At 39.8% G+C, this 26,399-nt stretch overlaps 3 protein-coding genes across 4 annotated transcripts; 1 reads left to right on the forward strand and 2 right to left on the reverse strand.

Annotated features, from left to right (window-relative positions):
* Positions 1-489: 489 nt before the first annotated feature.
* LOC121972020 (S-adenosylmethionine synthase) lies at positions 490-3,021 on the forward strand. Its single transcript, XM_042523598.1, has 2 exons — positions 490-621; positions 1,491-3,021. The coding sequence occupies exon 2, from the start codon at positions 1,502-1,504 to the stop codon at positions 2,687-2,689; it is 1,188 nt and encodes a 395-aa protein (XP_042379532.1). The 5' UTR covers positions 490-621; positions 1,491-1,501; the 3' UTR covers positions 2,690-3,021.
* A 935-nt stretch (positions 3,022-3,956) lies between these two features.
* LOC121972021 (calcium-dependent protein kinase 20-like) lies at positions 3,957-7,800 on the reverse strand. 2 transcript variants are annotated; one of them, XM_042523600.1, is made up of 9 exons: positions 7,383-7,800; positions 6,735-7,302; positions 6,146-6,269; positions 5,817-5,960; positions 5,544-5,696; positions 5,106-5,221; positions 4,826-4,993; positions 4,492-4,722; positions 3,957-4,353 (listed from the first exon to the last, which is right to left on the reverse strand). In XM_042523600.1, exons 2-9 carry the CDS (start codon positions 7,245-7,247, stop codon positions 4,198-4,200), a joined length of 1,605 nt encoding a protein of 534 aa, XP_042379534.1. In that variant the 5' UTR covers positions 7,248-7,302; positions 7,383-7,800; the 3' UTR covers positions 3,957-4,197. The 2 variants fall into 2 exon arrangements, with proteins under 2 accessions (XP_042379534.1, XP_042379533.1); XM_042523599.1 differs by having other exon boundaries at positions 6,735-7,800.
* A 2,495-nt stretch (positions 7,801-10,295) lies between these two features.
* LOC121972022 (ent-copalyl diphosphate synthase 1-like) lies at positions 10,296-18,566 on the reverse strand. The gene is made up of 16 exons (XM_042523601.1): positions 18,510-18,566; positions 15,087-15,361; positions 14,878-14,973; positions 14,457-14,539; positions 14,091-14,385; positions 13,833-14,016; positions 13,520-13,734; positions 13,299-13,419; positions 13,110-13,222; positions 12,791-13,017; positions 12,589-12,704; positions 12,352-12,450; positions 11,988-12,245; positions 11,321-11,441; positions 11,005-11,187; positions 10,296-10,921 (listed from the first exon to the last, which is right to left on the reverse strand). Exons 2-16 carry the CDS (start codon positions 15,178-15,180, stop codon positions 10,709-10,711), a joined length of 2,418 nt encoding a protein of 805 aa, XP_042379535.1. The 5' UTR covers positions 15,181-15,361; positions 18,510-18,566; the 3' UTR covers positions 10,296-10,708.
* Positions 18,567-26,399: the final 7,833 nt, after the last annotated feature.

Consider the following 26,399-nt stretch of genomic DNA (forward strand, 5'->3'; position numbering starts at 1 on the left):
CATAAGAAAAATTAAACATAAATTATTTTATAAAATAATTATATTTTTAAAAAGGCAAAGGCATATTTTGCTAAATTAACTGATTAATGAGGCCCTTCACTTATTTTTTATGGAAGTGCCACGTCACGGTGGACCCCTCACGCGGTTGGTGCGGCAACTGGATCTACCCTGGTCAATTTTGTCACCCACCGCGGAAGATCCGAGCCGTCGGATCCATCGCGATTCGATGGCTATCCTGGTACCGCGGATCTGGATCTACAAAAAATTTTACACGTGCATATTTTACTAACTAACTTACCAGTCTTATGATTCGAAGAACATATTCTTCGCTCGTTTCGCGGATAGGTATGGGTTTTGAGTAACGAATCGTTGGCACAGGAAACATTTGATCAAAATTCGAGAAAAGACTTACAATCTTTAATCTACCCGTTGGAAACGTACTCATTGCGTACCTGTGTTTATGCCACCTTATCTGTGTGGGTCCCAACACGGAAATCAGAACTCGGTGGGTGAGCCGCGTTGGCCAGATCTGGCTATAAATAGGGGGCGAAGCGGAGTGGAATAAGCCGTGAAAGGGGTCGATCTCGAAATCAAGCGCTCCCAAATCGTGTACCGGACAAGGTGATTTTTCTAATCTTTTCCCCCTTTTTTCTTTGATCTGCGTTACGCGCAGATCTGGATCTGCTTTGAATGGTTTTATTCTGTTTCTTTGCTAAATTGTTACTTGCTCCTGGAGTTGTTCTTCCGGAGATTGTTGATTCGATCTTGGGGGGCTACTCCTTGGTGGAAATGGCCAGATCTGTTTTTTCTTTGCCATTCTTGCTTAAACCTCGTTAGGGAATCTAGGGAAAACTTGATCTTGACCTTGTTGGGGTTTAATATGTCAGCTGAGAATGGAGTTTTTTTGAGATTTTTGTTTCTTCGTCGGTCTGCAGGGTCAGATCTATCTTGACTGTTTCGTTTAGAAGATATCCGTTCTAATTTGGCTGCGATCTTTCATATAAAATAATACTGTTAGATACACCCCTTAACTTGTCAGATCTGTTTATTTTGGCTTCCAAGTTTCTGTTCTGCGCACAGATCTAAAACTTCCGCTGGAGTTTAGGTCGCGGATAAAAAGATTCAATTCTTCCTGCAATATAGCTATCTATTAGAACACTTGATCTGCAAATATATGCTTGCTGTCTTTGCTTGGTCCTTTATACATCCATGTGAACATGTTTAGACATATATGAGCTTCTATTTCTGAAAAAGCCATTGTTATCTTTTCATTTTGGATTTTAGTTATCCTTTTTCATTTTGGTTGCTCTATTCTTGGAACTTATACTTATTAATTGCTCTATGTTGCACTATTAATGATTCTTTATCTATCTATTCCTTTAAATAAATTTCCTTTTCAAATGTCTAACCTTTGATAATCATGCAAAGAACATGTATAGGTACATTCATAATCTTCTAAGTGACATGTTTATTTCATTTTGATGTTGTAGGTTAGAGAAGAATGGCCCAAATCGACACCTTCCTTTTCACCTCTGAATCTGTGAATGAGGGGCACCCTGACAAGTTGTGTGACCAGATCTCTGATGCTATCCTTGATGCCTGCTTGGCACAAGATCCTGATAGCAAGGTTGCATGTGAGACATGCACCAAAACCAATATGGTCATGGTCTTTGGGGAGATCACAACCAAAGGCAATATCGACTATGAAAAGATCGTTCGGGACACATGCCGTTCGATCGGCTTTGTGTCGGATGATGTTGGCCTGGATGCGGATCACTGCAAAGTGCTAGTTAACATTGAGCAACAATCACCTGACATTGCCCAAGGTGTTCATGGGCACTTCACCAAGCGCCCTGAGGAGATCGGAGCTGGCGATCAGGGTCACATGTTTGGTTATGCAACAGATGAAACCCCTGAGTTGATGCCCCTCAGCCATGTTCTCGCCACCAAGCTCGGTGCACGCCTCACCGAAGTCCGCAAGAATGGCACCTGCCCTTGGCTAAGGCCTGATGGGAAAACCCAAGTTACAGTCGAGTATCAAAATGACAATGGCGCCATGGTTCCCCTTCGGGTCCACACCGTGCTGATCTCCACCCAGCACGATGAGACTGTAACTAATGATGAGATTGCTGCAGACCTCAAGGAGCACGTCATCAAGCCAGTCATCCCTGAGAAATACCTTGACGAGAAGACCATTTTCCATCTCAACCCATCAGGACGCTTTGTCATCGGTGGCCCTCATGGTGATGCTGGTCTGACTGGCCGCAAGATCATCATCGACACTTATGGTGGTTGGGGAGCTCATGGTGGTGGTGCCTTTTCAGGCAAGGACCCTACCAAGGTCGATCGCAGTGGTGCATATATCGTTAGGCAAGCGGCCAAGAGCATTGTGGCAAATGGCCTCGCACGCCGTTGCATTGTACAAGTCTCCTACGCAATTGGTGTCCCTGAGCCCCTATCAGTGTTTGTAGACACCTACGGCACTGGCAAGATCCCCGACAAGGAGATTCTGAAGATTGTGAAGGAGAGCTTTGATTTCAGGCCTGGAATGATGACCATCAATCTGGACTTGAAGAGGGGTGGCAACAGATTCCTCAAGACCGCAGCCTACGGTCACTTTGGAAGGGACGACCCCGACTTCACCTGGGAGGTGATCAAGCCCCTCAAATGGGAGAAGCCGGCTGCCTAAACATCTACCAGTCAATGCACCACCTTCTATCTCCTAGAGTTCACTGATGATTACATCAGTGAATCATTGTCTGCTTTAGTTTTCCGTTTCCTTAACATGGTCGTATGATCTACCATCCATCCGCTATTATGATTATCATTTTTTTGTTTCTGTTGCCTGCATTAAAATGTTCTTACCTGTTCGTGCTTGCTGAAACTTTAAAAGTGTAAGGGGTCCGGGTTACAGTTCTACTATAAATGGTTGAAGGAACAGATCCTTGGAGTTAACCATGGAATTTGATCTTGTACTTTGTGAAGGTTTAGCAAAATGGCTATTGTATCTTGCATTTTTTACCCCTTGTTTCCATTGTTCGTACTTTCCTTTCCACAGGCCACAGCTATGCAACTTGGCTTTACCTCCTTTTCCTTTCAAGAATTAAAGGAATAGTCCACGCATAGATGTTCATGTTCTCAATCCCAAAGGCAATGTTTGCCTTTAAGCTTAGGGAACATATCACACTCTGCTGCTCCCTTCTAAGATTCCCCTAGTGCATTAATTTTTGCCATGTACTTATGTTATTTTTTTCCCCCTAGTCGAATGGCGTCCATATAATTTTTCAAGTGCATATGGTTTGATTCTCAGTTGAGATGTTCTTCGTCCGGATTTAGAATATAAATAAAAGAATTAGAATTTTAATAGAAATGAATATTCTAAAGGTTATTTCTAAATATGCATAACTTTGAATTTATTGAGCAGACAAATTGAAGGCCCATCTTCCAAATTAATCCAGCGAACTTTAGATATTATTAAAAAAATTATAAAAATAAAAGTCATAAATGGGCACATAGCATAAGATGAAGACAAAATGTGTGGGGGCAGACCAAAACCACTATTGACACTGTGTATGTCCACTTGAAACTTGATAATGAGAAAGATGACAATAGAATGGTGCACTTAACATCAGGACCAGCTAAGTATTTATTGTATTTGTAGGGTCTTATGGTAGCTAGAGTTAATCAGTCAACCTCTCAAGAAGGGAATGACTGAGTATTTAGAGTGGCTCAATAATGCAAGCTCTATAGAAAGAGCAACTAGGGCTAGAAGCCAAGAACAAGACATGTGCTCCATCTATATCTATAAACATGAATGCCTCATGCATGTGATTTCGTATGTTTAGGGTTTGAAATATCGATATCTCGACTGAAAGACATGGGCATTTGAGTGGCAAATGCAATCAATTTCTTGGCCCAGTAAATTGAAAGATGCACACAAAACAATCACACTATACTGAGAGGGCGGAGGGGATGAATAGACTAAACCGGCAATTTCCATCCCCCAATGGCGTTCTTTATGTACATAGTAATCCTCCGTTCTTTATGTACATAGTAATCCTCCGTCAGAATACCTTATCTCTATGTTCCTCGTAAATTCTACATCGGTACGGTTGTGTGGTCGAAAGAATAACTTGAAACGGTAAAAAACAGGACTAACAATTTCAAATGTGCAGTTGTGCTTGTTCTTGTTCGGTTTTATCTACCCCCACTTATCAGCTGCAAAGATCCATCCTTCAGCAACCGAGAGCTGAGGTTACTGAACCGCTCCCTCGAGTACTGCCTCGACGCCTTCCTCCAATCGGTACCTGCTTTCATCATTGCTGCAAATTCCTCGTAACTTATTCTTCCATCCTGTGATGAAAGACGCCCATTGTCAGCGTATGTTGTTATAATTGCAAATGCAGCCATATTTTCGTAAACTATTGATGTCCGCAGACAAAAGTATAAAGCAGATGAATGGTTCATGGACAGAAGACTTAAATTTCTGACCTTATCTGTGTCGACATCATGGATGATTGCATTAATAACTTCTTCTTGGTTTGGACCCAAGTCGTCAGCTAAGGAATCACTGAGTTCTTCAATTTCTATGTATCCACTCTTGTTCAGATCGAAGTATGAGAAGGCTCTGTGCAGGTGTTCATCGTTTCCAATCTTGCGCAAGTGGATTGATACAGCAACAAATTCTCCGTATTCTAAGGTACCGCTTCCATTGACATCAGCCTGTCATCAACAAGATCGAATAAGAGACAGGTTTTAAGTATGGCATCATGATATTTTCCACGAAGACGATCCTGCTCAATAAGATGTTCGGTTAAGCACTCACTGCTTCCATTAATATCTGGATGTCCGAATCTGAAATCTGGTGACCAAGCTTATGCAAACCGAGTTTCAGCTCCTCAAAGGATAGTTTCCCATCTTGATTAATGTCCATCTTGTCAAACATTTCCTTTATGTCTGCAACTTCCTCGACAGAGAGGTATTCAGCCACAACCTGTAAGAAAGAGCAGAGCAGACTTATCATGCAATATAATTCACTAATCAACAAATAGATAATCAAAATCAAAAGTTGCATGCCTTAAGAGTGTTGAGCTATGATCACTTACCCGTAGAGCTTTCTTTTTAAGTTTGTTCATCCCAGAGAATTGCTGAAGTCTTGCTCGTACGGTTTCACCTAGATTAACATTGGGAGCTTTACTTGCATTCTGCAGCCATGTATGATCTGCGAATTCATAGATTAAGTACATTCTATATAACTAAATTGGTTCGATTAGAAAAGATATCTATATAACTGCTTGTTGATGTTCTATATGTAAGCAAGGCGCTATCAGTGAAGATGAGTTTCAAACTGATGACTGGCACCTTCATACATAATAGAATGATGGAACATGCGTTATACTGACTCAACGAGTAAAACATCATTTTCAATGAGAAATAAGTTTCTCTACTCTTACAAAGCATGAACGATCATACAGAGAAACTAACATAACCAGTACTTAATACTCTCTTTACAAAGGACGAATAAGCGAAGAGCTAAAAGTTACCAAGAACTTGCTGAGCCGTCAACCTCTTCTTAGGATCTGGTTCGATCATATGCCTCACAAGATCTTTAGCACTATCAGAGACCTTTGGCCATGGTTCTCTTTTAAAATCTACAACAGAACAAAGAATCGCCTGTGCAACACCTTGTTCAGTCTCTGCATTGAAAGAAGGAATTGTGTGACTGCCTCATTCTTAGAAGCATACAAGGCAAATTCATTTAAGAACATAAAGTTGCCGTTCGAAATGGTTTTATTAATTTACGATGGAAAAAATACCTGCCCAAAATGGAGGCACGCCACAAAGAAGGATGTATAGGATAACACCTGCACTCCAAACATCGACTTCAGGGCCATAATTTCGCTTTAGAACCTCAGGTGCCATGTAATACGGACTACCAACAATTTCATTGAAGCACTCACCTGGGAAAAAGAGAAGACTATTACAATTGAAAATTAACTAGACAACTTGTGTATTAAGACCATTTTCCTTGAGGAGTCATTGCGAGTAGCAAGTGGACATCAACTAAAAATAAGAATCGCATGAATCATTGCATTTAACAACTTGAGATAATACACAACAACAAATCATCCTTTGATCAACTTACCAGGTCTGAAAAAAACAGACAAACCAAAGTCAATTGCCTTCAATGGGGCATTTTCCTTTTTGTTCCCGAACAAGAAGTTCTCAGGCTTAAGATCCCGGTGCATAACCCCATTCTTGTGGCACTCCTGTAAGGATATGATGCAAATAAAACAAGCCAGCATATTCCCCAATCATAAGCAATTACAACAGGGATAACCATCACTGCCATACAATGCTACCACATTGAACTACAAAGAAGCATGGGCAAAACATAACTCAGTTTCGTAAAATATATAAGCTATGCTGAGCAAGAATAATCTAAAACTACCCTGCCATTTTTCTTGTTGATATGGAAAATGTTGTAACAAGGCTAGAATTATCTTTTTATTGTAATGGGATAGTCAAGAACTGATCTGAACATGTTGTGTTGATCTGAAACTAAAACATATAATAGTTTTCATCCAGTTTCCAACAATGTTGGGGAGTCATATAAAAGCAAAAAAAAAAAATAACAGTTCCCTTCAAGATTCAGCTGCCAAGTAAAGTATAACAAAATCTAAAAGTGAGTCTTGAGAGTGTAATATGGAATAGCATGGATAGGGAGAACTCGCCTGAATGACTTCGATGATGGTCCGCATGATACCAGCGGCCGCCCGCTCAGTGTAATGGCCCCTTGCAACGATCCGATCGAAGAGCTCACCTCCCTCGCAGAGCTCCATGACGAGGTGAACAGCGGCGTCGTCCTCGTAGGTGTCTTTGAGGCTGACAACGTGGGGGTGGCTCGGCATGTGCCTCATGATCTCCACCTCCCTCCGCACGTCCTCGATGTCAACGGCGGTGCGGAGCTTCTTCTTGGAGATGGACTTGCATGCGAAGCGGTCTCCAGTGGACGTGTCGGTGGCGAGGTAGGTGATGCCGAACTCGCCGCGGCCAAGCTCCTGCCCGAGCTTGTACCGGCTGCCGATGTTGCTTCCGGTGGGGTTCTTGAGGACGACGAGGGTAGGAGTCGGCCCCGTCCCGCGGTTGTAGTCAATCGAGAAGGGATTCGGTCTCTTCTCCTTCTTCTTCCTCCTCCTTGCCCCCCTCTTCTCCGGATCGGCAGGCGCCCCGCAGCAATTTCCCATCAGAATCAGGCGATTCCGTGCGCAACCCAAAGATCCGAACTTTTGGGAGCTTTTCCTTCAAGGACGTAGCCAAAAAATTGACCTTTTCGGATAACAAATCGAGGGATTCAACAAAGGCAACAGCAAGACACGAACTTCGGGTCAAATCTCGACAAGATAAGCCAAACGATGAAGGGGGAAATCACGTTACAAAACTCGAGACGGATTTGTCGCCTTCGCCGGGGCCCAAAGAGGTCGCAGAACGCGAGAATCACTGGGGCAAGCAGTAAAAAACGAAGGATTGCAACAATTGAAGTATTAATTTTTAGGAAGATGCGAACTTTTAGCAGTTTGTCCACATCTGGCGAAGAATTATGCAAGAGCAGAGACGGTAGGGCGGGTGGGAGAGGAGCGCCGAAACCAGTTTCAGCAACTGCTCCTCTTCTGACTTCTATCTCTCTTCTCGTTCCTCATCCTCTTCGCATTGTCAAAAGGGAGGAGGAGAAAGAGGACGGGAAGCAGAAAAAGTTGAACAATGATAAAAATGCAATCTTTTTCACGCCGTATCTCATCTTCTACTTGCAGTTTATTTTAACCTAAAAGTCTCTCTCTTTTCTTCTTCTCTCCGATTTGTTAATAATTATTATTATCATTTTTTTTATTTCTATTAATTTTATATGGTTTACATTCTCACAAGATATGACACTTATTTTATAAATGAAATTTCATTTGACCTTCAGTATTTTAATTGCTCACAAAATATCCACCATAATTAATATCATTCTTTTTATTAAAAAATTAAATCATTTTCTTAAAACATCATTAATTGATTAGTTAATTAATTTCAATAATGTCACCCATAATCAAATCTCGTTAAACCATCTTCTCACATATTTTCTTTCTTTCGAATATTTTTAACATATATTTAATTTCATAAAGTTATATTTTGTTTCCTTCTAAATTAATTCAAGTTAAAATGTCTACTTTTTTATATAAATAAAAGTACCATTGATTTTGTAAAACAGAAATTTTATTCTGAATATATATTTTTTTTAAAAATAAATAAATAATTTTAGATTGCCAATAAATAGGAAGACACCAATTACTATTATTTAGTAGTGAATAAATAACACTTAACTCAAATAAATCATAAAAAAAATGATAATTCAATTAGCTTTATTGATTATTTCTGGAAAGCGTGCACGACGATCAATTCAGACATCCAATATCTTTTGATTGTGCTTCTCATTTGAAGAAAAATTTTCACAAATACGTTGTAGTTGAAGATCGAATCATGAATATCTGATGACAACCTGAATATTCTACGACGACATTTAACTCAAATAAACCATAAGCTCTTACAATCCTTTGTCGATTCATCTCATCCTTAGTTCATTCTTCTTAACTGGTTCTCTCCTCGCAGATACAACTACTTTTCTCTTGTCATTCTCACTCGTTTAGGTTCCAAGATGGGGGCATGGCAATCTTAATTAAGTCAAATTTAAGCTAACCAAGACGTTTGTAGAGAAAAAAAAATATCAATCATCGAATGATTTGTTGGCATAAATAGGGCCGAACAATCGATCTCACTACTAGGCTTCTCGAACATTATCATCTTGAGGAGGTCAAGGGGTTGGCAACATTTTGTGTGATACAATCATAGTTTGTAAAATTATAATCATCGATCGTAGGATCGCATGATCCTACAATTCGGAAGTACAAATCGATCTTGAATCTTACGGAATCAATTTTATAATAGAATCAAAATAGGATCGGTAGAATCGTAACAGGATGGGAGCAAGATTGATGGAAAGAGATTATAATTTTGACTCGAGTTGAATCATGAGATCTATAATATATCAAATCGAAACTCATACAGAGATTTATAGTTAGTTTTAAGGTTGATCCTTAATTGCCCAGTTTCAGACATAAACATAATATTATTTAAAGCTTTTTGAAAGGTTAGAAAGATTTTTTTTTTTTTCATCTTTTGCAGAGTTAGGATTGAGGTTTTGAGAATATTTAAATATATATTTAGTTGTTTTTGAGTTAGTTTTTTTTTATCAATAATATTATGTAATTTCTTTCCCTCAAAACAATAAGTTTTTGTACACCTATTATTTGATATTATGCGGAATCAATGAATTTTTAGAAGATTATTTTTGACGTTCATATTCAAATTAAAGGATTCAATAATTTCCAATACGTTAGTTGATTTTGTTGGCCTTTAAATTGAGTCATCTACTAAACTAAGGAAACATTCTTCAGGTTGAATATGATTATTATTGTTATTATGTTAATAGACATTTTATACTCTTTTTATTTATAATATCAAAATATAAATATTATTGAGTACTAATGTACGAGAATAGTAATTATATATATACAAAATCCTTAAAATTTTATGATACACAATTAATAATATATATATATATATATATATATATATATATATATATATATATATATATATATATATATATTATTAATTGTGTATCATAAAATTTTAAGGATTTTGTTGATAGGATCATATAATTCTACATGATTCTGTTTGTGTATGATAGGATCATAAAATTGTGTATGATAAAATTTTAAGGATTTTGTTGATAAGATCGTAGAATTCCACGCCATTCTACAATCAATCTAATCCCCACCAGTCTGATTATGGATAGGATTCTGATTCTACAAACTACGGATACAACATGAACCATAGAGGATCTCAAGTGCATCTTTAACCATTGTAGCAATGGTAGTCGTCTCTTAAAACTAGACACCCGTTAGCCTCCAAATAAAACTAGACACCCGTTAGCCTCCAAATAAGGACTCCTTTTCGTTATGTATCCACCTAACCATCGCGTGAGCATGACACCTATGGCCTCCTAATTCACCATATTCATGTTCTTTAGATAAACCTTAATGGATTAAGCTTTGAATTCTCAATCATCCATTAAAACTACCCAACCTGTTCTTCACAAAGGCAAAAAATAACCCTATTTTTTTCCCTCGCAAGTTCCTCCTCTTTGGCAATGACAATGAGGCATCCCTACAACTTGTCATCTTCCTCTCTTGTTTTCTTCCTCGATCAAGATTGAGTTGGATTTCATGGCCACACCGCACGAGGACAGACGGGCAATTCGGTGAGAACTACCGCGATATGGGCCACGAATTATTAAGTCAATAATGCACAACTAATTCAAAAATTATAAGGAACACAATCGACTATACTCATCCATCAAGTCAGTGGGAGTATCTCCATCGTTCTCTTTATCATGTAAACTGTCTGCCATTTGAAGCTGCCTGGCAACAACATCTAATGGAGGAGTGGCCTTCCCCCAACTTTGGTGGGTCACTCTCTATCTTCTTTTTCCCTTTCTCTATTTCTATTTCGCAACATGAAAACTTATCCGAGTTATCGACATTCATTTATGTGCATTTGCTATTGATGAAGCAAGCTTACGTCTTCAAACACAACTAAGTTTTAACTATTTATCCACAGGTTGGAAGAGGACCTTGGTGATGTGGCTGTTGAGGACATCCTCCGGGCAATGAGCAGTGTAGTAAAAGCCCTTCGCCACGAGAAGAAATGTTTGCTTGGTTTGGTGGAAGTCGAGGCCTTGATCGTCCGGAGTAGCGCTCCGGAGCACACACTGAGCTAGCTCCTGCATCTTCTCGTCTATTGTTTCCTTGTTCATGTCCTGAAATGATAGAAAATGGAGTTATAACTCATGACTAGAATCATCAAGGGGTTCTTTGTCGATTGCTATGAAAGAAAATATACCTCTTTGATGAGCTTTCTTGGCAAAAGTAGAGCACAAATGGATGATAGGAGGTGAGCAAGCTCGTCGTATTGTGGTTGAGCTGAAGTCAAATTGAATCTCCCTCCACAAGCTTCGATGGTTGTCACTAGAAGCAACCCGATGTTTTCCTCCTCACACTTCCAGATCGAGAACCACACTTTCCACTGTCAAAATTCAAGGAAAGGAACTTACTTGAGCCAACTAATTCGACTGTGAAATGATATATCATTGGACTCCAAGTGCCTATCTGAATAGGTTTAGCTGATCTAAATTTAGAAACAAGAGGATCAGTCTTACAGCTTCATGTAAGTAGTGGCGCATTCGCTGTTGATGGGAGTTTGCAGCCAATGCCACAAGTCCATCAACTAGCTGGTGAAGCAACTCTGCCAAATGCTCCCCCTTTCTCCTCACTTTCGCCCTGCACTAACATTTAACAGCACATCAACCATCACCTTCTCCAATTAGTTAATCGATCCATACTCATACGTGCCAAGCATCAAGATTAATCAACACTCGAACAACAAGTTGACAAAGTGTGGCAAACATTGATTCTAACAAATGTCCTAACAAAAGCATTAGCTTAGATTTTAAGATTTGGGATTAATATGTAGTCGATATGACAATTGTTTCTTTAGCTTAGAAGTAATTGAGTTGTTTCGATTCTACAAATTATCGCAGAAATGTTGTCCACTACTATATTGTTTGGTTCTACATGCTTCAACTCGATATCATATTATTGATTTGGACCCCAAGAAGGTATGGTCCTCCATCTAGTGAGAGGGCCAACTTAACCATCATCTGCTGCAGGAACAAGTCCAATAATTGTAGCAAGAAGTACACTTGCTCTTAGCCAAACCCGACAATGAGCATGTCCCACATTACAACCGGTGTATCGACTGAATTCGGTATGGATTCAATTTTGAAACTATGAAACCAAAGCTAAAAACGACTGTATGGCACTGACCTGCTAATGCCATGCCCATTGCTGCAGTAGTTTTCGTCATCAAGGAAATTCAGTATCAATGCTTGCCTACTTGTTTCAGTGCATGAGTTATCACTCAAGTAGGATGAGACAGCCTTCGAGAGAACCATAGTCCGAACCCAACCCAACCTCTCGGTCGCCCGTTCAGGTTCAAATATGCAAGCAGCTGCCAAGAAGTAGTCCTCCAACAGGGCTCTTCTGCTCACACCGTGCCACTGAAGGCCCGCCTCCTCGTACCACCTTATTTAAATCATTTAACTTGTATAAAATGATCCATTTTCTTCAAACCATTGGAAAAATCTCAGCTAAGGAGATTAGAATCGATACAGCAATCAATTTGACATACTTTTGGAGATGGAGCCACTCCAACTGATGGAGAGCTTGGCAATGGTTGAAGTCCAACTTAGCCAACTCCAAATACACATCATTGTTTACCAGAGGCATCCTGCAGTAGCATTTGTTGTCAGCTAATCGTTCAATTATTCAAACAATCGACAATTCTGAGCAAAAGATTGAATTGAAATTCGAAAACTAATTCATAGAGTAGATGGCATAAGAAAGGAACTGTGATCAGTTTACATACTTGTACAGAGTCTTGCCAATCCAAATATCACTTCCTCCTCCATACTGCTCCAAGTAGAACCTTGCCTCGACGCGCGGCAGGCTGGCATACCAGGGGAAATCCAGAGCATACTCTACCTGCTCAATAGATCAGACGAAGATATAAATGCCAATTCAAGGCGAGTAAATTATTGGAATTGTATCTGTTTTGGTTAACCAGTTACCTCCCCAGGCAAATCCTTGGTGATGATCCATTTGTCGAGCAGTTGGTGCGCAGCTTGTTTCTCTCGCAGAAAGGCATAAGAGAAGCTCTTGGCTCGCTCCAGTATCTCTTCCCCGGGGAAGGCCACCTGCGCGGCCCGGTTCAGGTTAAACATCCCCGTCACCGCCTGGTTCGACTGCCCTGCGAAGCACACGAACTCGCCATCCTTCTCGAATTGCCGCAGCACGCCTGCATGGACGGATCGATCAACCAACCAACCAAACAAACAAACACAAGACTCCATTTTGAGTCCAGCTACTCTGCTTCGTCTGTTCGCTCACCGGGGGAGACCGGATAACCGTGCAGCCGCAGCAGCCGGAACCCCATCGACGTGTCGTCGATGTCGAAGACCCTCGATTCCTTGGCCCAACAAATGCCATCCTCCGTCCAGTACCTGCGACGACGACAGATGACTCAACTCTCTTCGGCATTTCAACAAACACGTGGCGAGCAAAACAAGAATGAGCTACCTATGCACGTAATCGAGGCAGTCTTTGATCTCCGGCGAGAAGTAGCCGGCGATTCCCAGGCGCTGCAGGCGATCCACCGCCCACAGGCGCTCGAAGAGATCCACAGGGTAGACGTTCGGCACTGTAGCGAATGCAAACGAATCCAAAGTTTTTCTTTTTCTTGGAACAATCAATCAATCAATCGTTCACGATTAATTAAATGAATTTAACGGATCATTTACCTCCTCCCCCGAATCTACGGACGAGTCGATGGAGATATTTGAGGCAATTGCCGTCGCCCGTCTGCATCAGCGCGTACGCAGTGGAGGACGGCGAGAAGAGGAAGGAGCCATCTTGACACTGTAGACGGAGAAGCTTCTCCCAGTCCAGGCCAACCATTCCTTCCAGGCTATGTAGCAGCGTGGTTGGCACCTCGTGTAGCACTTGTTTCGGAATCCTTTTGCCAATTACACACACACACATCGCACTCAAACATCGACTCTGCAACAGTACCAACACAAGCATGAAGCATTACGCTGTAATTGTTGCTCCTACCTCTCCATTTTAAGGTCTCTCATGGCGGTTATGCCCTGCAAACAAGGATGCGAGTAGGGAATCTCCAGTCCCAGCTCCTTGGCCAGGTCCAGCAGTGAAGGGAAAGCCACCTCGAATCCAATCGGCATGTGCTCCGCCGCCTCCTCTCCCAGCCTCCACATGTTCTCCCGCACGTACTCCACCCCTGCGCGCACCCTCCCCTTTAGCTTAATTTATAGTGCTGCTCGGACCGAGGGAAATCGCTAAAGTAAGTCGTACCTCTGCGGCACTTGTCGGGGTGGAGATTCCAGGAGGCGAGCGCGACGGCGCAGGCCAGCGTGCTGATCAGCCGGTCGTGGGCAGAGAAGACGGCGGCGTTGCCCCACGAGCCGTCGCCGAGCTGGTTGTCCGCGATCCACCGGAGGCTCGCCGGGAACAATGACCGCCGGCCTTCTCCCTCCGGGTCCCGCACCAGCGCCACCCACGCCGTGTCGTAAGCAGAGATGCTGATCTCGCCGTCGCCCATCGACCGCAGCATCGCCTTCACCTCTTGCACCATCCCCCATATCGTCCCCTGCAACAGCATAAATAAAACAGCAGCATGCAGAGATCGTCCATGAACGAATCAACTAGCTACCTACCCACCTCCTCCTCCTCCAAGAATTCATCTTCTTGCTCCGGCAATTGAAGAAGCGGCAATGCGTTCCGTATCAACCCGCTGCCGTAATCTGCAGCCGAATTCAATTAACCAACAAATCAACTGAATTGAATCGCAGAGCGTGGGCCGACAAATGCATGATCTATCCAGACACGGAAACTCGTAAGAAAGTTGCAGCCGCCTCATATTTTCTCTCAGATCTCAAAACGCGCTACGTAGCAGACGGCAGGTGCGGTGGGGCTCCTCACGGCGATATTAATTACGGCAAAAAAATGGCGACTCGATTCGATTAGATTCAAAGCTCTTCCCCCATCCTTTGCAGGGAACACACTTTATATAATCTGCAGTCTTCGAACAGTGCCTACTTTGTTTCTTTTGGTTTAATTGCGATGATTAATTGTACGATACCTGCAGGAGCGGCGGTGCTGTGGCGGGACAATGCGTGGCTTCTCCCCCTCTTCTGGGCCTTCGGCGCCGCGGCGATCCATCGCAGTTTGCACGCACCTGCACCGCAAAAGCTCGTCCTTTGGCGTAACTGATCCTCGCGCATCGGTGCATGGACCATGCAAGAAGAGCAAATTTTGATGGTTGAATTAATTAACCAATTGATTGATTACCTGCGGCGGGGAGGAGGAGGAGGCGGAGCCGCGGCGGGAGCAGCGAGGAGGGTGCTGCCGAGGCAGCAGCGGTGGTGGCCGCCGTCCAAGTCATCGCCGGCCGGCCGGGGAAGATGATTAAGGGGAATTAAGAGGTTGAGGTGAAGGGAGAAGGAAAGGGGGGAAGCAGAGACGGTACGTAAGCCGGGAAATTCCCCTTAACGGAACGCATACGAGCATGCTCTGCTGCTGCTGCTTCACGTATATATCCAAAAATCTAGTGAGTATGCGGGTACCTGCATAGACAGGGAAAATAGGGAATTTATTAAATCAAATTTATTCTATTTTAACTCTTTAAATTTTAAAAATTAAAGTTTGAATATTTATTTTATGGATTTTTTGGTTTTGTTTTTTAAATTGTTAATTTGAGCGTTTAGAGATTTATTATAACTGTTATTTTAAGGATGATAAAGTTGTAATATGTGGATTTGATTTGATTTGATTTATGCCGGTACCTGATCGAGCTAGGCCGGCATGGGACCGGACTTAGCATGGCATGTGGGCCGACTTCGATATCATTTAATTTATAAATGAATGATAATATTATAAAAATCTTAAACATAGTAAATAAAAAATCAATTTTAATGCCAGAATTTTAGTCAATCAAATTTTACGAGTTTCTTATTTTCATTTTAAAATATTTTAAATTTAAATTGTCGGATTTATCAGCTTGAATCTGGATCTCTCTATTAGGCAAAGGGTGAGATAGGAAAGGAGATATTGAGGGGGCCACAATTTGATAATAAAACAATCAATAAGATGTCACTTGCTAAATACCTAATAATACAAAAGCAATGCTACATATAAATTGTCCAAAAAATTTACCCAATAATAATATACAATTAAAGCTGTATTTTTATACAAATTTAAGTATGTGTTAGTTTGGGAGGGAAGGGAGAGAAGAAAGTAGTTTAAATTTACTGAAGAAGGTGGTGGAACATGCTTTTGGGGCAAGAAAAGGATCAAGAGTTGGTAAGTTTAAGCAAATTTACTAAACGAAAACAGATGCAAGCATCATAAAGATGAACGCAATTGACAAAAATAAAATAAAGGTTTCACTATGAATACAATCGATTTAGCACATACGTTAACAATTGAGATGCTTGAAGCATTATAAGTTAATGTGTATGTTGTCCTTAATATACTAATGATTGATTAACCCATCTAAATCTAATTTGCAAAAGCACTAAGGTGGAGTGCAAATAGATATGATTTACCCAATTTGCAAAAGGAACAACTCTAGCCTTAATAGCTAATATCCTCCCGGTTAAAGTTAAAGTTTTTCACCTTATGACACAAAGTTTTACTTCAAAGGTATCATCCAAAATTATACCTAATATATTCCTTGTTAAAAACTGAATATCTAGATTTAAAAAAAAAAATTATAAGAGAACAAATTTGTTATATATGGAGCCCATTAACCAGTTCTTTCTTGTATTTAACAAAATGATTAAATTAGGACTGAACAATTAGTTCAATATCGAACCGATCAAATCCACTGAACTGATTTAATCAAGATTAAAAATAATAATAATAATAACCGAATTGATCAAACTTTCAAATAAAAATCAAACAAACTGAACCAATAAATTGTCGATTAATTTAATTTTCGACTAAATTATAATCAAAATTTTCAAGTATGATATATTTTATGCGATTTTAACTTATAAGTTATGACTTTTAGAATGTATGTTTGCTTAGTGACAACTTTCAGAACGTGATATCATTATATATCGTACAAAATCATAAATTAAATATTATAGCTCTTCCAAAATCCCTAATAGTTGTGATAGTTACAACAAAACAAAAGGATAAAACAAATTGATTTATTCGATTTAACATTGATATTTTTTTAAAAAATAAAATTTTAAAATAATCGAACGGAACTTTTAAATCCAACTGATTTAATTTGATCAATTAATTTGATTTAACCAAACTTCTAGTTACCCTAGATCAAATTCATAAACTCGAATATTACAATATTTCAATCTAAATAAGAGGATATTTCTAGAATTAATAGTAAGCTAAGGAGAATGAAAAATAATTTACAATGATATATATCTAACTAAAATGACTATTTTTTAATCTTTAATGATATTTTTTATTAAAAATAAAATAGATATCATATTTATTTTCAATAGTTTTATGAAACTGATTCGTCCCAATTTTGCTATTCAACGAGCACCATATTATTGTCGTTAGTTCTTCCCCAAAGGACATGAATAGCTCTAAGTGAAAGAGCATGCTCCGTCCTCTCTCAAACAATGTCTAACTCACCGATTTGACCATTGGAAGTTTTTCATGTATTCACTTCTCCTTGTCCTCAAATTGATTGAATCCTCTTGAACAAAACCCTAATTCATTGTCTGTAAGACGTGGTCAAACTTGTTGGCATGTCTATTTCTCAATCAATATCTTCTACATTTTGTACTTTTCAAGGTTTCAATCTTTTGGTCAGAAAGTGTGTTTATGCCTTCTTAGCATATTAGCATGTACCTTTCTCCATTTTTCTTTTTAAAAGACTTGAGGGCCACCAAACAATGAATGGAAGTTGATCCGGTTTGCTCTACTCGATCAATATTTTTTCAACTCACAGTTTAATGTCTGACCACCCTAATAACATGTCACGAACAAGGATGAGATTTTTATTGTAGTTTTAAATATGTTAATATATCAAATAAAAAAATAAAATGTATCAATGTACAACTAAATTACAACAATATATTAACATAAATTGAATTATCTAATTAAAAAAAAAAGGAAAAAAAATATTTTTCACAAATACTTTCCAGGTTTAAAGTAGTTTAGTTTATTATGAAAAAAAAAAATTGGAGTGTATTGGTAACACTTCCATCTTTTAAGTATATAATTGGTTATGTTTTTAATTAGTGATCGATGTTACAAGAAATATGGTCATTTCTTGCACATCAATACAAAATAATTAATGGATTAAGTGTATATTTTTAACAATACTATTAAAACAATTTGGACCCTAATAATAATAATATAATATAATATAATAATAATAATTTACAAATAAACTTTATCTCTCTTAATTGTTTGACCTAGCTATTATAATTGTGTTCTTTTGAAGAATGTGATCGAGTAAGATTATAACCAAAATACTATGGAGGAAATACAGATTAGTTAATAATCTATGGGAGGTAAGATCTGAATGTGATAGTAGTGAGGCTACATGTGCAATCCCAATCCATAGTTGATATATCCTTGCATAAATGCAAGCTAAGTTCTATGTGCATTTACAGGTACAGATATATAGCTCTTAACTGAATGACTTGATTGCTACTAAGGTGGTCTTTGAAAGATGGTTCTAATATCATAATGATTCCTTGGAGAAGATAAAGAGTAAGGGACATATCTTACTTCGCCGGGTGGATGTTCCTTGTGCTGCTATAGTCGAGTTGTTTTGTCACCGGCTACTCCCAATGATGTCGAGTCGGTTTTCTTCCCCTGAATTATCACAAATGAAAAGGAAACTTAGCTGATGAACACTGCACTCGGTTATTAAAGTAGAGCGCACTCACACCAGAAATGAAATGTCACCATGGAGAGGCTTCAGGGAATTAAACTGGTTGCAGCTAAGCTTACTGCTACTTTGTGTACGAAGAATGAATGATGTAGTTTCCAACACATTTTTGGACGGCTAGAAACTAACATAACATCACCCTAGTAGTACTAGAAAGAACTATGATCGAATTTTCCAAACTAAGTCAATTAATTTTATTATCCGACCCCACCTAGTGGGATAAGGCTTGGTTGTTGTAACGTCAATCTTTTCTATCTAGCTTTCCACAAGAATCGCATAATATGGGTTTATATTTAATGGCTATTACAGAGCATGAAGAGTGTACAATCGCCTAACCATTAGAAGCAGTTCAAAATTCCTAGCTATCATAATTAGTTTGAAAGACTAAATTGAGCACTCAAAGGAAGTGTCACTTACAGAGCCAAGCCAATCTTCTTCTTCTCCAGAATTGATATGTGTAGAGAGAAAAGAAAGGATGGCAATACAATGGATGAAGCCAAACTACTTGTTCAATTAGTATACCACCAATTGAAAAATATATATTATTTCATTTGAACTTATCAACATCAAGCTGAAGGAATGAAGACACCACAAAATTTAAGGAACGCCGTTCGAATTTATCTATTACTTATATATATATGTATATTAGTCATGAAATGTCAGAAGATGCTAAATTGAACAACACATCTTCCCTCTTATGATAATGGAAACTCGCATCTATTTAAACACAATGAAACTGCCCACTAAAGAACAACTGCCCCGGTTCCTCAATCATACTCATTCAAGCAAAAGATACTGCATATGTTACTACTCCAAGTCGCATTCTTTAGTATATGCTGATGCTTAAACATTAATGCTACGCCAATCTACCTGGTTCGCTAGGCCTGCCCGGCATGTCCGACCCACTTGATCTGTAAGGCCAGCCTAGTCCACTTGACTAGCCAATCTAGTCTGTTCGGCCCAACCGATCAGATCAACCTTGTTTCATGGGAATTGATATTGTGAATTATCTAAACCCAAATTACACAAAATATCATACCGTGTTGAGTGATACGGTTGAAATGTATTATTTTGATAAATTATCAAAACTCAATACTATTATGTTATAATATTAATCGTGTCGATGAATATGTTATTATATCAACGTTCAATGCTCTTTGGAATGTTGAATTGAGGTAATATTGTGTAACTCGCGTCTATATAAAATATTATCAAAATTATATTGGCCATTGACACACACATTGAAATGTCAGCACTGTACAAAAACCGTATTATTTCTAGTTAAATGTTGAAACTCCAAAATGACTCGAGATTTTAACCCTTGAAATTATCTTCATTAGTAAAAAAATTCAAGGCTACCAAAACAATGTTCTCTTTTCTCCTTGCTAACAATCAAAAGGTAGTAAAATAAACCTTATTCTAGTGCTTAATTGTTATTCCAAAGAAAGAAATGAATCATTAGGCCATCAATCTTACAATGTAAAATAGACATGAAACAACTATGCTAACATAGTAAAAGGACCTCCAATAGATGTTTTGTGGCATCCATGTTCAGTCCTCATGGAGAATTATAGATTAATGAAGGAGTTTTATAAGCCTAGATGAGTAAGCTAATATTGTTGGTATAATCGACCTATAGTATTTTAATATTTATTTGTCAATATATTTAATGAAGTTTGATGAAATATATTTAATGAAGTTTGGTCAAGCCTGACCCAGCCAAAGAGAAGTCTAGTCAGGTCAAAGGTTGACCAGATTGTTAGGACCAAAAGTAGCTAGAGGGGGGGGGGGGGGGGGGGGGGAATAGCTCGTCGCGTTCGCTCGTTGCTCGGCGTTGCTTGTTCCTTCAAAGATGTGCAGCGGAAATACAAAGAAACAATCACACAACGCTAACACGGTTGGTTTACTTGGTATCCACCTCACAAGAGGTGACTAATCCAAGGATCCACACCAACACACACACCCTCCACTAAATAAAACTCTCCTTTATGGTAACTACCAAGGGCGGAGAAGCCCTACAAGACTCAAAACAAGAAGAGAGGGAAAGGATACAAGAAATACAAGCTTACAAGCTTACAATGAGTATAAACCCTAACCCTAGCTTCTCTTCTTGGCTTTGATCCGCCTCTTGACTTGGAAGACTTCCAAGATCCTTCAAGAACTGGCGATCTGAGCTTTGTGAGTGCTGTGGAGGAGCTGGCGAGAAATCTGGAGTGAATCGGAGAAGAGATCTGCCGAAGGAAATGAACGCCTGCGGCCTTTATCGACGCCAACGGTTGGATCCCGATCGATTCGAATATTCCCAATCTATCGGGGAGGCTTTGGATCGATCCACGGATCGATCCAGAGCGCCTCTGTGCTCTGGAAAAGCTCCTGGATCGATCCACGGATCGATCCAGCGCTTATCGCGCGAAGCAGCCGCGTCCCAATCGATCCACTAATCGATTGGAACATCTGGATCGATCCACGGATCGATCCAGAGGCTCTCTGTTCGCTTAGGAGAAGCCTGGATCGATCCACTGATCGATCCAACACTTGGTTTTTGCCCAAAACCAAGTTCCAAGCCTCTCAAACCAACATCCGGTCAACCTTGACCTGTTGGTACATCATGCCTAGCATCTGGTCACTCCTTTGACCTGCTAGGACTTCCCACCAAGTGTCTAGTCAATCCCTTTGACCCACTTAGACTTTTCTATTCATGCCAAGTATCTGATCACTCCCTTGACCTACTTGGACTTCCATCGGTCCTAACACCTTTGACCTATCTGTATTTCCTCGTGCCAAGTATCCAGTCAATCCTTTGACCTACTTAGACTTCCCAACACCAGATGTCCGATCATCCTTGATCCATCTGGATTTTCCCTTGCCTGGCTTCACTCACCAGGACTTTCACCTAGCTTCACTCACTAGGGTTTTCCATCTGCCTAGCTTCACTCACTAGGGCTGTCACCTGGCTTCACTCACCAGGACTTTCACCTAACTTCACTCACTAGGGTTTTCCTTCTGCCTGGCTTCACTCACCAGGACTTTCACCTAGCTTCACTCACTAGGGTTTTCACCTGGTTTCACTCACCAGGACTTTCACCTAGCTTCACTCACTAGGGTTTTCACCTGGTTTCACTCACCAGGACTTTCACCTAGCTTCACTCACTAGGACTTTCACCTAGCTTCACTCACTAGGGTTTTCCTTCTGCCTGGCTTCACTCACCAGGACTTCCCTGTCAAGTATCCGGTCAACCTTGACCTACTTGACTTTTCTTCAATCAATTTCTTATTGTCAAACATCTAAACTCAAATCAAGACTCAGCTTAGTCACCCAGGTCAACCTTGACCTGAGGGATGTTGCACCAACAATCTCCCCCTTTTTGATGTTTGACAATACCACAATAACACTTACAATACCACATGTAAGTTAGGCTAATCCTATAGCCTCAATCTTCATGCCACTAGGTAATGAACATATAAATTAAGCTCTTCATTCTCCCCCTACGAGGGCACACTCCCTCTAGGTAATGAAAGCCTAACTTACACCCATTCATAGGTCCTTTCATTCTCCCCCTATTGGCACACATCAACCCATCTTTGGGCACACATCAACCCATGCCCCAATTTTGGGTACACATCAACAAATCCATTTGTTGACGACTCTCCCCCTGAAGAGTTACTCATCATTGTTCACAACATCACTCGTTGTGATCAACACGATAATGAAGGTCCCATACCCTTCATTTATCCTTAACTTCTCCCTCAATGTAGACAAATACCCAACCTTGAGCATTATCTAACCACTTGAGTTCCCACTTGAAATAATGAGGATATCCACTCCCCATTTCAAGTTCAAAAGCTCATACATGAGCATTTTCTTTAAAGAAGGTTAACCACCTTCCAAGGTTCATGAAAAGTAATTTTTCATGTCTTTAAAGAGTCCCTCCCCATAAAGACATGGTGGTGACTTCTGTCATTGCACCAACAATGACTTGGAATCCCTAAACCTTTAGGAAACCCAAATTTAGAAGTTTTGAGGTTCAAATACTCAAAATTCGAAACAAACCTCAACCTAAACTTCAATGAAGCCTTCCTTAACCAATCCATCCTTGTTTTCACATGAAAACACCCTTTGTATGTATACAAATGTATTTTAGGGGTTTGGAATGGTTACCTAGACTCAAAGAGGTTCAAAGATGCTGAAATCAGGCCTTCCCAGCCAAAATCAGCAACTTGGATCGATTGGAGTTGGGTTCCAATCGATTGAACCTTTCTGAATCGATCCACTGATCGATTCAGACTACCTGGATCGATCGGCTGATCGATCCAGCGAGCTTCTGCTCGCGGGAGACTTGCCTTCTGAATCGATCCACGGATCGATTCGGGCACTCCAATCGATCCATGGATCGATCGGAGCTCTGATAGTTGCTGAAATTCCATTTCAGTCAACTTCAGAAACCCCTAGAAAATTCTACAAAAATTCAAAAATCATGAAATTTCGTGTAGACATTATTTAGGGCATACTTAATCATGGAAAAATAGCTTTCTATGAAAATACATCATATTTTCAAAGATTGACACAAACTTGAAAACTTGCAAAAACTTTAGTGTTTTCTTCAAGTTTGTGTCTAACTATTCAATGGTGATTACTATCAAAAGATAGCCTTCACCAAGGTTTTCCAAAAACATTTTAAACACATTTTCAAAACCAATATCCCATCATGTTCCTTGGGCATAATGCACATGACTTGTACATTAGCTTTCCCAATAATGGGAAAACACATAACTATGTGTTTTGATGAACCTAAAAACTCAAAAGAATGCACTAAATCAACATCTTGAGCTTTGTTCATCATCCTAACATCTCACTTGTATCTAATGTGCACTAATCACATACAAGTCACCTTATAGTCTTTGTGAGATGTAGATTTTGGTTTTTGCCCTAATCTAGGGATCATGCATATCTATCTAGGCATTTTAGAAATATTAGACATCCACCTAGGATGTCACTTGTCAATAATTATTGTTAAATGCCATTCATCCTTAATTACAAGGAATTAAACTTAATGCATGATTATGTTATGGCATACATCAAAAGAAAATATCCTATTACTACATGATGTATGAATGTCATGACATGGTATTTTTGGAGTTTTCATACTAAAACAATGAATTCAAAAATAGACATGATGTCATGGCATATGATGGGCAAACAATCATGGCAAGATTTAGCATAAATAAAATATACTTAGATTAACTATCTAAGTATCCTTAAAGTCTTGGCTAAACTTACAACTTAAACCTAGATTGCCCTAAAGTGCTTCAAGAGAATGCCAAAGCCTAAATTGGCATTTCTAATTTCCTTGATTTAATGTATGCCAATTGAAAATAAACATGTCCTCAAATGTTGGCATATTCCATTTTTCCACAAGAGTAGCACTTTTAAATTAAGGCCCGGATTGCCTTAAATTGCCTAAGAACATACCAAAATCCCAACTTGATAGTTCTTATGAATTTCCCAATATGTGCCATTTAAGATTAAAATCAATTCTTCCACCATTAGGCACATTTTACTCTTTCAAGGAGTAATCAATAGGTCCATTTCATTTTCAAAGGTTAACTAAAACCTTGAAAATGCTCCTTGAGTGTCAATTTTCTCAAAGTTAGGTTAACTACCCTTCTAATCGGAGTTGACACTCTCTAACCCATCTATGGGGTAGAGAAGATGCTCCTAGGAACCCAACACCTATTGGTGCTCCTTGGATGCTCTAGGTACTCACTAGGGATAACTTCCCTAGATACCTTCCTAGTGACCTTGTTGGGCTTCTTAGAAGCCTTGGTCACATTTTCTAGGTCAACTCTAGGGATAGCCTCCCTTGTGACCTTGTTAGTGACTTTCTTAGACTTCTTAGAAGTCTTAGTCACTTTGGTTGCAAAGATACTTCTAGGGATATCTTCCCTTGTATCTTTGACTTGACCTCTAGACTTAGGGTTTGTTCCATAGCTATATGGAACCCTATGATAACTAGGCACATCCTTTTTAGCTTTGGGTTTGTATCCCAAACCTCTATAGCCATTGGATGACCTTTGTGCTCCTAGCCCTAGGTATTGCTCATTTTGCCCTTTAAGGATATTCTCCATCCTTTTTAGGGTCTTTTCTAGTTTGTCAAGTCTTGACCTCAAGACTTAATTTTCTATCATTAAATCCTTAGGTTTTGGTCCATGAGCATTTTTGATCTTGGGCATGTGTCTATTTTCCTTAGTGTTTTCGCCTAGATTTTTACCTACAATCCTAGCCTTAGGTGTAGTAGTTTTAGCATGAAAAGCTATATGTTTTTCTTTAACGCTATCATGCTTTCTATTTTCATGGTAAATAGCATTAAAATGATATAAATTTGAACTATCATGCTTTTTACCATAATGTAAAGAAGTAGGCTCAATAAACGTTACCTTCTTCTTTACCTTGGAGGCTCCCCCTTGACGAATGCCTCCTTGAGCCTTGACCATCTTCTTCCCCTTGGGGCATTGACTTCGGTAATGCCCTTTTTGATTGCAAGAGAAGCACACAATGTGCTCCTTGCTCTTCTTTGTTCCGGGGATGGTCTCCTTGGGCTTCGCCTTGCCCTTTTGTGCCACTTGGCCTTTCTTCTTGGCCAATTTAGGGCACTTGCTCTTGTAGTGCCCATGTTCCCTACACTCAAAGCATATAATATGATTTTTATTTTTAATTGAAATATTTATACCTTTGCTTGTAGGGGTGGCATCTTTCCCTTTGGATCCGGAGGTAGAAGCTTCCTCTTGATCCGATCTTGATTCTCCTCCATTTGATTTTTCTTGACTCGTGGAGGTAGAAGCTTCTTCAATCTCTTCATCTCTTGACCCGGATGTAGAAGCTTCTCCTTCTTCTTGATCCGGCGTCACCAAGGATTGCTCCCCCTCAATCCTAGAGGTGGAGGCTTCATCATCTTGAATATGAAACAAGGAGTATGCTCCCTCCTTGTTCCCTTCGTTGCATTCCCTTGAGGATGAAGCTTCTTGGATTTCTTCTTCTTCGGAGGTTAAGCATCTCTCAACCTTGGAGTCCTCCTCTTGATCTTGCTCCAAAGAGTCACCCTCTCCGGATTCTTCATGATCTTGTACAGTGGAGGGGATCTCTTCATGAAGCTTGGCCAATTTGCTCCATAGTTCCTTTGCATCTTCAAATTCTCTAATTTTGCAAAGGATGGTGCTTGGCAATAAATTGACCAAAAGCTTGGTCACTTTGTCATTGGACTCGCACCTTTGGACTTGCTCTTGGCTCCACTTGCTCCTCTTGAGAACTTTGCCCTTTGAGTTTGTTGGAGTCTTGAAGCCTTCCATAAGAGCAAACCATTGCTCTATCTCCATCATAAGAAAATTTTCGAATCTTGATTTCCAAGAATCGAAGCTCGTGGAAGTGTATGGAGGAGCCACCCTCGTGTCGAATCCGAGCCCATCTCGGAATTCCATTGTAGAAGTTGAGCTTTTGAATTTCTTTGACTTTGACAACTTTGCTTCAACTTCTTCACCCTCTAGCTCTTCTTGTTATGCTTGACCCTTCCGGCGATGATTCCGGTGAAGAGCGGTCTCGCTCTGATACCACTTGTTAGGACCAAAAGTAGCTAGAGGGGGGGTGAATAGCTCGTCGCGTTCGCTCGTTGCTCGGCGTTGCTTGTTCCTTCAAATATGTGCAGCGGAAATACAAAGAAACAATCACACAACGC

Source organism: Zingiber officinale, chromosome 4A (assembly GCF_018446385.1).
Source record: "Zingiber officinale cultivar Zhangliang chromosome 4A, Zo_v1.1, whole genome shotgun sequence".
In the NCBI taxonomy this organism is placed as follows: domain Eukaryota; kingdom Viridiplantae; phylum Streptophyta; class Magnoliopsida; order Zingiberales; family Zingiberaceae; genus Zingiber; species Zingiber officinale.